Source organism: Onychostoma macrolepis, chromosome 12 (assembly GCF_012432095.1).
Source record: "Onychostoma macrolepis isolate SWU-2019 chromosome 12, ASM1243209v1, whole genome shotgun sequence".
Lineage (NCBI taxonomy): Eukaryota > Metazoa > Chordata > Actinopteri > Cypriniformes > Cyprinidae > Onychostoma > Onychostoma macrolepis.
Window position 1 is genome coordinate 7,984,297 of NC_081166.1, and position 16,125 is coordinate 8,000,421.

The following is a 16,125-nucleotide window of genomic DNA, read 5'->3' on the forward strand; positions in this document are numbered from 1 at the left end:
CAGATCTGGTGCATTTTGTTTGCCTTATTATTCCCTGCATGTTGTCCATCTATTCTATTCAAGTTGTTCCACAATCACTGATGTAATGAACTTCCAAGTTGCATCTCAACTGCAATCCATTGCAATCTTGTTTTGGAGCACTTATCTAACTAGATAACCAAATTGAATTTCCCTTAAAAATCCTTTTTCTATTGTTTTTCACTTGGAGAGTTGACTGATGATTAGTCATTGCCATATTTTTCCTATCTCCTATTCCTATTGTGCATGCAGTTTCATGATTCTCATCAGAATCAGGAATATTTCTATTTAGAAAAAATTAATTTGTTACACCATGAAGTACAATATGAAGGAAAACGGTAACTAAATTTTTTTTATATATATGTAAGTTTGGAAAGTATTTTATGCTCATCAAAGCTGTGTTTATTTGACCAAAATACAGTAAAATAGTAATATTATGAATTTTTACAAATTAAATTAACTTTTTTTATTTTAATATATTTTAAAATGTAACTTATTCCTATGATGCAAAGCTGAATTTTCAGCATGATTACCGTCACATGATCCTTCAGAAATCATTCGAATATGCTGATTTGCCGTTTAAGATACATTTCTCATTATAATCAATGTAATAAACAGTTGCACTACTTAATATTTTGTGGAAATGATTCTTCAGTGAAAAGAAAGTTAAAAAGAACAGCATTTATTTGAAATCAAAATCATTATAAAAGTATTTTCTGTCACTTTTGATAAATTTAAAGCATTGTTCTAAAAAAAAAAAAAAACTTTTACTAAATCCAACTTGTTTTCAAAAAAACTGACAAAAAGACTTTTCAGGCATCTCATCTCAAATAACCACTTCTACTTCCTTCCTTTTTTTGGTCCCCAGTTCGAATTGCCTCTGTTTTCTCATTTGTAAAATACTTTGGATACAAGTGTCTGCTAAATAAATAATGTAAATGCCAATCTGTGAGTCACGTCCATCTGTAGGAAAGTCCTGCCTTCTGACCCACATTTTTGACCCCTAGTTTGCCTCTTACTCGCTCACGTGATATTTCCAATTTTGCACTGCATTTGTTTTGTGCAGATTTTTGGAGCTAACCACAAGTTACATGCAGCCTATTTATTTCTCGACGAGTCTATGTGACCACCCCTGGTTTTGCACACCCTGAGCATGGCCAGGAAGAGGAGTGGTCACTGTATGAAAAAGTGTGAAGATAACTGCCTAGTATGTAAATATGGCAGCTGTGATAATGCAGACTATCTGGCTCTTTGAACCCAGGGTGTCTTTAGCATGTCGCTGCATGTCATTTTGGGTATTCTGTGTACATGTGCATCCTTACGTCTGTCGTTTGATGCCTGAATTTGCACATTCCAGGGTCTGTCTTCAAACGTCAGCTGACTTGTCACGGTTTGTTTTGTTTATCACTGTTGTTATCACCCGGCCCTGAGTAAAATCTCGTATTTTATGTCTTCCTTTGGGGGAGGGGGAAGGGGAGTTAACCAATTGCTAGCAGCTGTTACTCTTTTCACAATAGGGCCGCCTCTCGAGCCCAGTGTGTGCGAGTGTGACAGAGTTATGTTGTTAAACCAGGCATACTGCTGCTCGACTTCACCCCTCTTCGCTTGACAGGACTTTCCCTTCAGGTATGAGACTCTTTTGACTTGTTTTATAGTTCTTTTCTGTGTCTTTTCACATATTCTGCCAGTTCTCCTTGGATTAAAGGGCTGCTGCGAGTTGCAAGACTTCGAATGTTACATTTGGGGACAGTTACTTTGTCTGATGTGATGTGAAGCTGGTTCTTTTTGTGTTTTATTTTACCTTTTTTATTTCATTGTCTTGTTAGTTCATTTTGGGAGATTTGTTTGTTTTCTTATTTTAACTCTACTTCTAAAGAGAAATTCTATGCAGTTTCATAAAAGAGATGGACTTTGGTTTATGGTTTAATTTTCAGACATTACACAGACTGGGATTGTAAGCAGAGTAATTGTTAAAGCAGTTCACACAAATAGCATTCTTCTCATTCCACATATGACAGAAAAAGAACAGCAAGAATTCTGAAGAAAAAACTCATAATATAAGTCTTTGTGCCTCCTGAATTCAGCTTTATTCTACAGACTGAATAGTTGAAAATTAAATGTAATTACAGAAACGTTTAGAGCATTTTTTTTGGCTTGTGAATCTTCATTTTAATGATTCACGAATGTTGAGTGGCATACCTAAGGCCATTTTGGAAAGATTGTAAACTCGTATTTCCAGTTCTGCTTAAATGGCTTTCAAATAGTAGTAAATGTCATTAAGCTATACGTGTGATATATTATCCTTTTGATTATTTGATTTTTCTAATGTTGAAATAAGATTTGTGCCAGCTTAACACTTTTTTTTTTTTCTTTTTTTTCTACAATGGATACCTAGACTGAAGAAACACAGTGTCACAACTGAATGATAGTTGTATAGCCACTTTGAAGACAAATAAAGTTATATTAATACAGTTAATAAACAGTAGTGTTCATCATAAAACATTAACATTAGAATTTATTTCTCTGAAATGCTTGCACAAAATTCACAACTATGCCATGTGTTTCCTGCTGAGATTTTTCAAGTCCTGATGTTCACCCTAAAATAACTTTTAATATTATCACTTGATAGTATTAAGGTTATAATAGGTACAAGTTGACGAGGCTACCATGAACATAAATTAGCATATAAAAGGTCCCGTCTAGTCAGTTAGCAATGTTTGTCTATTGTGATGCCTGAAGCTCGATCAAATCAGAAGTTAGGGGTCATGTATTCATTGTGATTGGTTGATCAGGGACCAATCAGTGACCAGAAAGTAATCATATTACAAAAACAACAACAACAAAAATTGGTTTAAACCAAAAACCACGAGATATCCATTTCATTGGTCGCAGGGTCTGAAGGGGTTAATGTGATTCTGCTTTAGTGAGGGCCTGACTGTGAACTCTGAGAAAAGTGAGCGTCAGATGTTTTAAAATCTTTTCTTTTGTAACGTTCTAAATAGGCCTGCTTTTTGCTTACTTAGCTGCTGTTAACTCAAAATAGTGATCTTGTTTTTCAGTACAAATATCTAAACATTTCCAAGTGAAAAATAAGTGCACTTCCATAATGTACTTAAAGTGCTCTGTTTTCGCACTAATTTTGTACTTAATATACTAAAAATGATCCTTTAGTACTTCTTAAGATTATCTAAGTGTACTCAACTGTGCTATTTTGAGACACCATGAATATGAACTAAAATGCACTTTTAACATACTACCTTTGCATTTAAAAAATGTATTTAGCCACCACTTGTACTACACTTGAACCCATCTTTCATACACTAGTACACTCAAGTGTACAAGTGCGCGAAAATAGAGCGCTTTATGTACATTATGGAAGTGCACTTATTTTTCACCTGGGTAAATCAAGATGCATTTACTTGAGAAGCAAAATTGCATGATTTTAAGTCTTGTTTTCTGAAAAACCTATTCAAGTTAAGTAAGAAAACCAGACTTGTTTTGCATTTCGCTTCTTATGTAAGTTTATTTTGATTTAAGAAAGTTTAGATAGTTACTAGTACTATAAAACAAGACAAGAAAATCACTTTTTGCAGTGAAATGTTCTGAGAAGTTACATGACGCCAGATACATCAGCAGGAGATGTGGTCATAAGGAAATATTTCCTCAGGGAGGAATCCTGGCTTCCTAGAAGAACCGCTACTCGGGGGAGAGTTACTAACAAGCAATTTTACCACAGTGTCTCAGGCTTTCCCTCACCCTCTCCTTTATACGACTCTGAAAACAGCCACATTTTCCGTCTGTATGGTAATTTCATGCTCACTCTTTCTGCCTTTCACCCGTTCCCCCGTTTCTTCCTTTGTCAAATCTTTTTGACACTATTTATTAATTAGCATCTGAAACGTTCTTTGAGCAAAGGTGCGCTTTGAAACCAGGATCACATCTTCCTGGTTTTCCAGGCCCTTTAATTAAAACAGGATTACTGTGTAGAATCTGCCATGTGGTGTTTCACTCTCTTGTGTTTTTTTTTTTTTTCCTCCTCTCACAGAAGTCCTGGTGGTGCCAGGAGACTCCCACGTGTGAAAGCCGGAGCTCAAAACCAACTAATTAACTGGCAACGACCCTCCCAACCCTTTCCCTTGAGGAGCACTTTTAAACCCCAGTTTCATCAAAACACTGCTGCTTCAACCTTTCCTCAGGAGAACGCTCATGTGCTTACAAGGTCACCAGACGTTCTTGGGAACACAGACTTGGAACACAATAAAAGTAGCAAGATGACAGTCCGGCTGCCCTCGAGGCTTCTGCTGTGGTTCATTGGGTTGTTGGGTGTCGCATTAGTGACTTTATTCGTGGTTTGTGTGACTACACAGATTCAGGTGCCATGGCAAGTGATGAGCCTGAAAAGGTTCCCAAGTAAACATTTCAGGTAAAGTGAGAACTCTTTAAATATTATGTGGACATCTTTGCAAACTTGTCAAGAGGATGTTACAGGCCCAGATGCCAATAAAGGACCTTTAACATCTTTCAAACAATATATATATTTTTAAAAGTTATTTATATTGGAAAAAGGTTTGTCATGTTGTTTAAATACTCTTCTCAGTAAGAAAAAAAAAATGGTTCAGGGAAAGGTTCTTTGGGGAACCAAAAATGATTTTTCAATGGCACTGATGCGAAACAAAAAAAACAAACCCTTTTGGAACCTTTATTTTTATTTACAGTATGCTTTAAACCTGAATTTTTTTATATATACATTTTATTTGTCTAAGGAAATTATAGTGTTTTTATAATGTTATAAATATATATTATATATAATATATATAATATTATTATTATTATTATTGTAGGTTTTTTCAAATGTAATCTATTCCAGTGATGGCAAAGCTGAATTTTCAGCTCTGTGTGTGTGTTTACAATGTAAAAATTTACATTTTAATAATTTTACTGTTGTTATTGTTATCTGAATTGATTGCCAGCCATATTTTAATGCATGTTCATGAACAACAAAAGTCACTGAGGAAGTTGGGTTAAGGTTAAGGTTAACGCTTTTTTATTTTATTTTTTCCATTTGTCACTTGGCATTTTGCATGTTGTCTCCTGAGATTCGTGATCACAGTGCGCACTTCCTCTGCTAATCATTTCAGCATGAAGCCATGTTTGGTGTTGCTGTGGCGACGAGTGTCACAAGCTAAGAAAGTCATTTCATGTTTTGTTGCTCTCTCTGTTTTCAGTAGTAAGGGGAGGATTTTACTTTCAATTTATTTGCACAGCACTTTCCACAACAGCCTACATATTGTTCTAAAACAGCTTCATGAATTCATAAAAGGCTTATAAATGTCCCAATGAGCAGCTAAAATTGGTAGCGGAAGGAATAAACTCCCTTAGATGTTTAAGTAGTTAGGCGGAAACCATTTGGGATATCACCTTTCCTTAGTTATCTGCTTTGTTCTGCAGTAAGGGACAGAAATGAACAACATGAGATCTACGGCTTTGGGTCTGCTCCTTTAGTTCAGTCAGGCGTAGAATCGCTCGGCTTTGGCTTTAACTCCGGTGAAGTGTATTCTCTAGAGAAGTGCACAATCATTGCTCTGAAAGTAGGGTCTGTTATGTGAAATGTAGCACAGATGCTTTTAAAAGGGCAAAACTCTAATTTTAACACAAGCATGGTGTTAAATGCCCCCAGAAAGTCAGGAAATGGCACAAACTAGCTGGCATTAAAACTTGTTGTTCTGTTAGTTTAGGGCATTTCAAAATTACTCTTTGAAAACCTGTAACACTATAATAATGTTTAAGAATAATGAATCAATGATGAGCTGTTGTTAAGTATTTCATAAATGTAACCATGTTTGCAACTGATATATGAGTGAAGTGTTAGCATTGATTCTAATCTCAAAAGAACTTCACCCCAAAAACCCCAAATAATCTGAAAATATTCTCATCCTCAGGCATGATAACATTGCGATAAAGCGAAAATGAAGTGAAACCAGCATGTTTGTAATAAATTCATCATTAAGATGTTTATAACTTCAAACTATTGTTTCTAATTAAAATACAAGGCCTCTATCTGTCATATTGCTTTCTCCAGTGAAAAAGTTGACTTCTTTAGATCAGGAGAGAAATATGTACAGATCAAGCACAGTTTATAAGTGAAAACAGTCCAAACAGTCTGTTACAAATCTAACAGTCAGTAGATTTTGATGTGAGAGGACAGCAGGTGAAGAAGAGGAATCATAAATTATAGACTCATATTAGAGGTATTATAAATTATTGACTCATATTTTAGCACAGTGGTTTAAAGTTAAAAACATCTAAATTTAAAGAATTTTTCTTACAAATATGATTTTTTTATTTATTTTTTTTACCTCGTGGACTGGAGTCATGTGTACGACGGCGTTTTAGTGCCACGTTAAAAAAAAAAAAAAAAAATCTAACATTTCGAGAATAAAGTCGAAACATTTCGAGAATAAAGTCGAAACATGTCGAGAATAAATTATAGTTATAATATTTTGAGAGAGGCTTACGACGGCGTTTTAGTGCCACCTTAAAAAATACAAAAAATCTAAGACTACGAGAATAAAGTCGAAATACTACGAGAATAAAGTCGAAATACTACGAGAATAAAGTCGAAATACTACGAGAATAAAGTCGAAATACTACGAGAATAAAGTCGAAATACTACGAGAATAAAGTCGAAATACTACGAGAATATACTACGAGAATAAAGTCGAAATGTTTCGAGAATTTAAATCATAGAAATTAAAGTTATAATATTTTGAGAGTAGGTATAGCGTACATTGCGCATGCAAATGGCCCGCATTGAGAGCACCGGGAGAAGTTGCCAGGCCACCGGAATTGATTTGAATATTGTTGTGTCCGAGCGGCCGCATCATCTTACTGGGATGTCAATTTGAAGGACTCGCGGAAACAGCTTAATATCAAGAATATGATATTTATTAACAGACTGAACAGGAACAACTGTTTATCTTAAGATCAGCTCACACACTCAATCGACATTCCTTTGGGTGGCGCTGTAGCTCTCTTATTTAACCCTTTTTTAATACACTACAAATACATGTGGGATTATTAGCAGAAATCATACCATGTGTCATACTCGCGTTTACAGTATGCTTGGAAATAATATTTCATGTCTTCCATTGCATTCGTTATTTGTAGTGCGCCAGCCACCCAATAGCAATAGCTTAAGATTTGTGCTTTTAGTGCTTTTAATATAAATAAGTCTCAGCTTTCAAAATCAGTTTTATAATGAAACACAAATGATGTGTCTTACAATAATGTGATTTTCAAGATCTTTAACAGATTGCTGTATTTATGTGGATCAATTCATTAAATTACTGTGAAAATTCCACCACCTACTCCGCAAAAACGTCTGCGGCGTCCAAACTTTCATTCCTCACATAGCCTGTTTAATTAAACAGCAATAAAATGTTCTAAAGGTTGAAGTAGACTCAAATTTGTTAACATATGTTATATTGTTGTCTCTTCTGCTGTAAACGTGAATGTGACTATTCACCAACTGTTTTATTCATGGTATAGGCCTACTGTAAATGAGGACATATTTAACGTCTTCCATTCATTATTTGTAGCGCGCCAGCCAACCAGTAATCGCAACAATTTTGTGCTTTGTTGCTTTTACACACAGCTCAGCTTTCAAATTCCAAAGGTTCCAAATTCCAGGTCCAAATTCTGCCAGTTTTATAACGAAATACAAATTATAAACGTGTTTTTGCTCTTTATTTCAAGTTTATAGCAAGATATAAATTGAAGGAACATCATAAGGCATGACAAAAAAAAACAGTTTAGCTTAATTTATGCTGAAAATAATGTCTCATCGTTCGTTATTGTAATCGGAAAGATGACTGATTCGCATGCCGCTTGACAAACACATTATTGGAATATAGCCTACATATTTATTTAACTGACAGATTTTGAAAACTGAGATTTGGAATATCTCCCGGTGCTCCCAATCCGGGCTATTTGCATGAGCAAAAGGCTAGAATAGCCTATCTCAAAATATTATAACTATATAATCTTTATTCTCGTAATATTTCGACTTTATTCTCGTAATATTTCGACTTTATTCTCGTAATATTTCGACTTTATTCTCGTAATATTTCGACTTTATTCTCGAAACATTTCGACTTTATTCTCGAAACATTTCGACTTTAATCTCGTAATCTTAGATTTTTTAAAAACAATCTTAACGAGGCACTAAAACGCCGTCGTACCTGAGAGTGAGCAATTTTTACATTTTTGGGTGAACAATTTTTTTTATGAATTTTGAAGTATGATGCCAGTAATCAGTTTCCCAACACATTTACATAATTCCACATTATGCATAATGAAGCAATAATGGAAAAGACATTGCATTTTATACTTTCTCTTCCTTGTGCTTTCATTTGATTTATACCTCTGCTTTATATATAGTTTTTATTTCTTTTCCTCTTATCAGTCATCTGCTTTTTATTGTGTTGTTAAACAATGAGGCACGGTTATGAAGTCAACAGACTGCTGTCAGACATTGCTGTCATGTTTTCATTAAAATGTGTTTGCTGATGTATCCGATATCAAGTCAGCTGTTTTCTGTGGCAAACAGTGAAATATTGATGTACGATTCAGTGGTTTCCCTGTTCCTAATGGTGCCTTTAATTGAGCTGGTGGTCTTTGGCTTCATTCTTGCTGTGAAAAACATTGCTTATTTTTATTTTCTTGCCTGCAGGTTTTTTTCTGACAAGAATGACAGCAGTTCTTCGGAATATCAACTGTCTGCTGAGAATGAACTGGACACTGTTGAAGAACTTGAGCAGAATTCATTGCAGAAATCAGATGTTCAGGATTCATCAGAGTCAGAAAATGATGCAAAGTCTAATCAAGCAAAGTCTAATCAAGCAAAGTCAATCACAAACTCCTCAAAACCAGTGGCAAAACCCACTGAGCCTGACTTTTTTGGTGACCGGTATACCACAGATGACATTCCTTCACAAACAGTGAGTGTTTTTGGGCCTATTTTATCGTGTCTGTTAGTATCGTGAGTGAGTGCAATTTTCAGAAGCCACCTGCTTAAAGTCAGTTCCATTTGAAGTGTTTGTACAAATGCAGTGGTCATTCAAATTTAATGGTGATTCAAATTCAGCAAAAAGCCAGCGGATGTCTGGAGAAAAAGCAAAGCAGTATGCAGTAAGCTATGGTTAGTCAGTCACAACAGAACAGCAGCATTTTATTTAGGTGACACTGAAAAATATTAAATGAAATGTCCCAAATTAAAACAACCAAACATTACAACTCAGCCGTGACCGGTGAAAACCATCTGCTCTATAATACAAAAAACATTTTTAAGAAATTATTTTTATTCAGCAAGAATGCTGAATTTGATCAAAAATGTATGGAAGCCCGTTTCCGCCACTGAATAAAAAAATTATATAGGTAATTGCGACCTTTTTCTCACAATTCAGACTTTTTTTCTCAGAATTGCGTGATACAAACTCGCAATTGCGAGTTATAAGGTCATAATTGTGAGAACATGTCAGTCTTTTTTTTTCTCCCTCAAAACTGGACTTTATAGCTTGCAATTGCGAGTTTATATCTCTATAAGTCGCAATAACCTTTTTTTAATTTTTTATTCAGTGGCGGAAACAGGCTTCCATTTAAAATTGACAGTAAAGACATGTACAAAAGAATAAATGTTGTTATTTTAAACCTTCTGTTCATAATAGAATCCTGAAATAAAATATATTATGGCTTCCACAAAAAAAACAAAAAACGTTTTCAACATTGATAATCATAAGAAATATTTCTTAAGCACCAAATCAGCATATTTGAATGATTTCTGAAGGATCATGTGACACTGAAGACTGGAGTAATGATGCTGATAATTCCATCTCAAGAATAAAATACATTTTAAAATGTATTACAATTGTAAAAGATTCTTTTAAATTGTAACAGTGTTTTACAATAATACTGTTTTGTATTATAATGCATGTAAAAAAAATACTGGTCCAATTACTTGAAAATCTCAATTTTTAGCGTTTAACTGTCAGCCATTGTCATTTAAATGTGAAAATAGTGTTTTCAACTGTCCTGAAATATACTAACCTCTCTCTCAATATTTGTTTTTATTGCAGAACTGTCCGAACAATATTAGGAAGCATGTGCCTCAGACTCAATTTGCTGAGATGTTTCTAACCAATATTCCAGTTCTCCAGTGGGCAAAGCATTTTAGCCCAGAAGAGTACCAGCGGTTGAGTCACTACGGAGGAGCACACGGCTGGGGAAGTGTCAGTGCTGAAGGTGTGTTGTTTTTGGGTATCTGCTTGAAGTCACTAATCTTCAAAAACTTCAAATTTACCTGCTCAGAGTGTTTTTATTGTCCAAGGTTTCAGAGTGATATTGCCACTAGTGTGCCATTACTTTTTGCACTTGGGTTTTGACAGTATTTTTAGCCAATAGTTATTTACAAAAAACCTTGATAAATGTCTGATGCAAATTTTAAACAGGCTACACGAATTCACTATAATCAGAAGCAATTAACAAATAAGAACTTAAACCATATTATATAAATAATTAATTTAAAAATATTATAAATATTATCATTTTGGCTACTTTTTGACTCCATACTAACAAACTACATTTATCGAATATGCATTTTTTTGTAGTGTTACTTGTATTATCTAATTCCTGTAGGGATTAAAGTAACATGATACGTCTAACATGAACCATTTCTAATTTTTTATTTTTTTTTGGATTTATGTCTTTTGTTGTTCACAGTGTTGAACAGCTCACTGGCAATTTTAAATACACCTGCAAATCGGTTGATGTTTGATGACTGGGAGAATAAATCAAACAGATCTGAGTGTATTCGCTGTGCTGTGGTGGGAAATGGTGGAATACTGAATGGTTCAAGGAAAGGCAAGGAGATCGATGAACATGACTATGTCTTCAGGTGAGGAGGTTGATCGTTAAGAGACATTAATATTTATTATGTTGGTGCAAATCTCAGAAAGAAAGTATGTGCATGTCTTATGCACATCTTATACTGTTGTCTGAAAATCTTTGACTAATTTGTATGCTTTTTTTAATGGTGTAGTTTTCCTTTAAATCAGTGTTTTGGGTTATGTTTGAATTATTTAGACTCTTCTCTCTCTAAAAACGAAGGATAATCATGTTTATTGATTTAATATCAGAATAATTCTCTTTGGTCTCCCATCTGTAGGGTAAATGGTGCGGCTCTTACAGGGTTTGAGAATGATGTGGGATTCCGGACTTCATTCTACACCTTCTCAACCAACACCATGCGAAACTCGATGCGTAGCTATGCTCGCGTAGGCTACAGAGGTCCACCTATATCCAAAGTAAGCATTGTTAAAAGATAAGACTCACTAACTCCACTGTTTGTCAAAACTATCATATTGAGTGAAATTGAAGCCTTTGACTATGATCTGTCCTATGACAGACTGGTTTTGATTTGACTTTACTCAGATTTAGAGAAAGTGGAGTAAGAAAGTTGATGCTAAAGCAAATAAATTTTCTCACTACGGTTTACATTATGCATTTTTTTTACAGTGCAATCAAGGTATGTCTTCCCTGGAAATGAAACCCATGGTCTTGATAGAGCGCTTGCTCTAAACGTTAAACACCCTTTTGTTTAGGGAAGTGTGTTGATGTTGAGTTGGGAGGTTGTTTGCTGCTAACTAGCTCTTATTTTTGTTTATCTTCATCTGTGTAGGAAACCAGGTACATATTCCTGCCAGACCACGACAGAGATTATATTCTTATGAAGGCGGCATCCACACACACAGCAATTGTTAAAGGCCCTGAGCGCAGCAAAAAGTAAATATAATATGTAAATTGACACATCCAAAGTTCCTTATGCGTATCCTTGATCGCTACATCAGATAAAGTCCATCTCTCACGACATCCAACTCTCACTGTTTTGACTTTTGTAGATAAAAGACACTTTTGTAATATAGCACAAATAAGACTCAATTTAATTATAATGCATATCTCTTTCAGCCCCCCTTCGTACTTTGGTGAAGATGTGACTGTAGAAAAATTCAAAATCTACCACCCAGACTTTATCCGCTACCTCAGAAACAGGTAAGCTTTGCAAACAAACACTAAGGGATAATGTACAGGATAATGTAAGGGATAATTTAATTTTCAGGACTCTTTGGTGAATAGAGGGTTCAAAAGAACAATTGAAGTTGTGTGAGAACAAAGATCCCACAGAGTAATATGAGAGTGGTCATTATACACAAATATTTGACCACAGATCATCCTGAATTGGTTGGATGATTTAAATGGACTGGATTATCTGTTTTGTTTTGTTGGTCTCCATTTGTATGTATGTGTTGAAGTTTAACACTTTCCGTTTTCTCACCAAGGTTCCTGCATTCAAAGCTTCTGAGAACAGGCGCGAGAAGAATTTACAGGCCGTCAACAGGAGCAGTGATGCTCCTAGCTGCTATTCATACATGCGACCAGGTTTGTTTGTTTTGTTTTTTTTTAATTGAGATTTTAATTAATCAAACAGGTTCCTTAAGAATGTGCCCTGCTTTAAAATGCAACACCCATATCCTTTTCTGTCCAATTTTATAAGTGTATCACAATAGATAACAACATAATGGCAATATTGTACAGATAATTGTACCTAAACTTGTTTGCAAACACTTACAATACCTTTACAAGTTTGTCATGGGTTTAAACACTTCTTTATGACACTTATTTAACATATGCTAGATGTGTAATAAAGAGACAGGACAGGTGACCTCGGTTGTGACATATTGAAGATGCACAGCAACAGTATTGCTGTCATAAAACCAACCCAGGCTAATCAAAAAAGCATTTCAAAATGATCCTATACATAAAATTAACTGCTGTTTTTGTTCCTTCTCGAACAAATTATGGTTGCGGGGCAGATTATCTATTAACAAAGTCTTATTTTATTGCGGTTCCTTGCATAATACTACAGGTGCATCTCAATAAATTAGAATGTCGTGGAAAAGTTCATTTATTTCAGTAATTCAACTCAAATTGTGAAACTCGTATATTAAATAAATTCAGTGCACACGGACTGAAGTAGTTTAAGTCTTTGGTTCTTTTAATTGTGATGATTTTGGCTCACATTTAACAAAAACCCACCAATTCACTATCTCAACAAATTAGAATATGGTGACATGCCAATCAGCTAATCAACTCAAAACACCTGCAAATGTTTCCTGAGCCTTCAAAATTGTCTCTCAGTTTTGTTCACTAGGCTACACAATCATGGGGAAGACTGCTGATCTGACAGTTGTCCAGAAGACAATCATTGACACCCTTCACAAGGAGGGTAAGCCACAAACATTAATTGCCAAAGAAGCTGGCTGTTCACAGAGTGCTGTATCCAAGCATGTTAACAAAGTTGAGTGGAAGGAAAAAGTGTGGAAGAAAAAGATGCACAACCAACCGAGAGAACCGCAGCCTTATGAGGATTGTCAAGCAAAATCAATTCAAGAATTTGGGTGAACTTCACAAGGAATGGACTGAGGCTGGGGTCAAGGCATCAAGAGCCACCACACACAGACGTGTCAAGGAATTTGGCTACAGTTGTCGTATTCCACTTGTTAAGCCACTCCTGAACCACAGACAACGTCAGAGGCGTCTTACCTGGGCTAAAGAGAAGAAGAACTGGACTGTTGCCCAGTGGTCCAAAGTCCTCTTTTCAGATGAGAGCAAGTTTTGTATTTCATTTGGAAACCAAGGTCCTAGAGTCTGGAGGAAGGGAGGTACCAAGTACTGAGTACATATACAGTAAATGAACATACTTTCCAGAAGGTGAACAATTCACTAAAAATGTTTTTTTTTTTTTTTATTGGTCTTATGAAGTATTCTAATTTGTTGAGATAGTGAATTGGTGGGTTTTTGTTAAATGTGAGCCAAAATCATCACAATTAAAAGAACCAAAGACTTAAACTACTTCAGTCTGTGTGCATTGAATTTATTTAATACACGAGCTTCACAATTTGAGTTGAATTACTGAAATAAATGAACTTTTCCACGATATTCTAATTTATTGAGATGCATCTGTATGTTAGGCTCTCAAAAACTTTTTACCATAGTGCATGATTTGTTTAGAATACTTTTTGACATATATGCAAAACATAACCGGCTTTTCTCTTTAGTAAACTTGCTCGGTAGCTCACCTGGTACAGCATTGCACTAGAGATGCGGCACGATCGTGTTCGAGTCTGGTAAAACACGAGTCATGATAAAAGCCCAAAGACTCGTAGAAGCAAGCTAAAATTACATGGCTGCTTCAGCAACAGACACAAAACCAAACAAACTTTACTGTAGATTCAAAGCCTATTATTATTTTCAAATGATGGCATATTAACCGTTTAACCTCTTTTGTCTGCCAAGGAAAGTTAGTGATATGATGATGTTTGTTTTATTAACAGGTTGATGCTTATGGGTTCATGACTCCTGACTACACTTTGTATTCAGACCACTACTACGACAAACAGCGACGTCCAGTGCATTTTTATGCCAATCATGACATGCGAATGGAAATGAGGTTGTGGCAAGAGCTGCATAATGCCGGACTGATCAATCTCTTCATGCGCCAATAAGCACAAATGATGGATGCTACACATTGTAAAGGGTGTTTCTTATTTTCAGAACTGAAAAAGCTCTGGTAGGCGTGTGCAGGACAAACCTGTTATTCTCTCCTTGGTATTAGAAATGTTTTCCTTTTGAAGGATAAGTTCATAATTGTTCAACAAAAAAACTATGTGCAGAAACTATATAGTCAGTGCTTTGGACTGATTGTCTTTTGAGTCAATTCATGAGAGACAAATGGCTGACTAATGTGTTATAGGGAGATGGCTGCTATTTGTTCACACATATTGAGTCATTTCACATCAAGGCCAAGCAGGATTAATCACGGTCTTGCTTTGGGCCACGTACAAAATTTCTGTAATACGTGCCTTAAGCCTTCTCAAACGATGGACTGTCATGGCGTGTGAGAAACAGCGAGAGTTTAAAAGATTCAGAGAATCACACTTAAGTGAAAAATAATCAACCAAAGAGAATATTTTAAATTAAATTTTTCATTTAATCTTTTTTTTAACATGGTGTGCGAGAGCATAAATGTTTCTAGATGGTCAATTCAAAATCTACTTGTTGCCATGTTGCATCATGTGGAAATCAAGAAGGGTTTTCTGTTTTTAAGAGATTTTTTTTATGCCTTAGGTTGTTATGTTTACAGCTTAACTTTACTTGGAAGCTTGAAAGTGCAATATCTTATGGTTCACAAGCGGTTTGAATCAAAATGTGAATTTCTTTTGTGATTTATTTGATCCTGCTAATGTTATGGTCTGTTTGGTCACTTGATGCTATCTCTTGATTTGTATTTAACAAATTGTTTACCAAATAATTTAACTGCTATGTTCACTCTGGGCAAATTAACTGGTTTAGAGAAATCATTCCACTTTTATAAAATAGTTAAGGATTTTTGGAAACAGATGCTAGTAACAAAAATTGAAAGATGGTCCTACAGCAAGGGTGTATTTTAAGCTCATAATAAATCCTTTGAAATGGTGTAGTTGATTATAAAATGATATGCCTCCATTTTGTCTCAGAATGCTGTGGATATGGCCTTAGCTACAGTGTGGAAGTCAGTTCTATATAGTTTGGTTTGAAAAGAACTTGGTGTTTAGAGCGAAATCTAAGAGATGGATACATAGTCCCAGTATGCTGGTATTATTTTAATATTCATTGACTCCATGATATTTATGTTTCTGTGTAACTAAGGGTTGAACTGACATGTCAATTTGCTTTATGAAGCTAAATATTTGCACCAGTTTATAGCACTGTAGTTTGAGCTTAATTATACTATCACTTCCTTAAGGAATATTTGACAGTGGGGTGGGTTATTTGATCCCCTGCTGATTTTGCCCGCTGACAAAGAAATGATCAGTCTATAATTTTAATGGTAGGTTTATACAGAATAACAACAACAAAAATCCAGAAAAACGCATTTCAAAAAAGTTATAAATTGATTTGCATTTTAATGAGTGAAATAAGTATTTGATTCCCTATCAATCAGAAAGATTTCTG

The 16,125-nt window shown here is 35.1% G+C and overlaps 1 protein-coding gene across 1 annotated transcript; it reads left to right on the plus strand.

Annotated features, from left to right (window-relative positions):
* The first annotated feature begins 44 nt into the window (after positions 1-44).
* On the plus strand, positions 45-15,623 carry st6galnac (ST6 (alpha-N-acetyl-neuraminyl-2,3-beta-galactosyl-1,3)-N-acetylgalactosaminide alpha-2,6-sialyltransferase). The gene is made up of 10 exons (XM_058793843.1): positions 45-1,644; positions 4,064-4,441; positions 8,750-9,017; positions 10,152-10,317; positions 10,795-10,969; positions 11,240-11,378; positions 11,753-11,856; positions 12,040-12,123; positions 12,411-12,510; positions 14,466-15,623. The coding sequence occupies exons 2-10, from the start codon at positions 4,290-4,292 to the stop codon at positions 14,634-14,636; spliced, it is 1,359 nt and encodes a 452-aa protein (XP_058649826.1). The 5' UTR covers positions 45-1,644; positions 4,064-4,289; the 3' UTR covers positions 14,637-15,623.
* Positions 15,624-16,125: the final 502 nt, after the last annotated feature.

Excerpts from the sequence above, each read along its gene's own strand:
- st6galnac (XM_058793843.1), top strand. The coding sequence starts at position 4,290 with ATGACAGTCCGGCTGCCCTCGAGGCTTCTGCTGTGGTTCATTGGGTTG. Across the intron at positions 9,018-10,151 it reads ATGACATTCCTTCACAAACA|AACTGTCCGAACAATATTAG; the intron begins GTGAGTGTTTTT and ends TTTTTATTGCAG. Across the intron at positions 11,857-12,039 it reads GGCCCTGAGCGCAGCAAAAA|CCCCCCTTCGTACTTTGGTG; the intron begins GTAAATATAATA and ends TATCTCTTTCAG.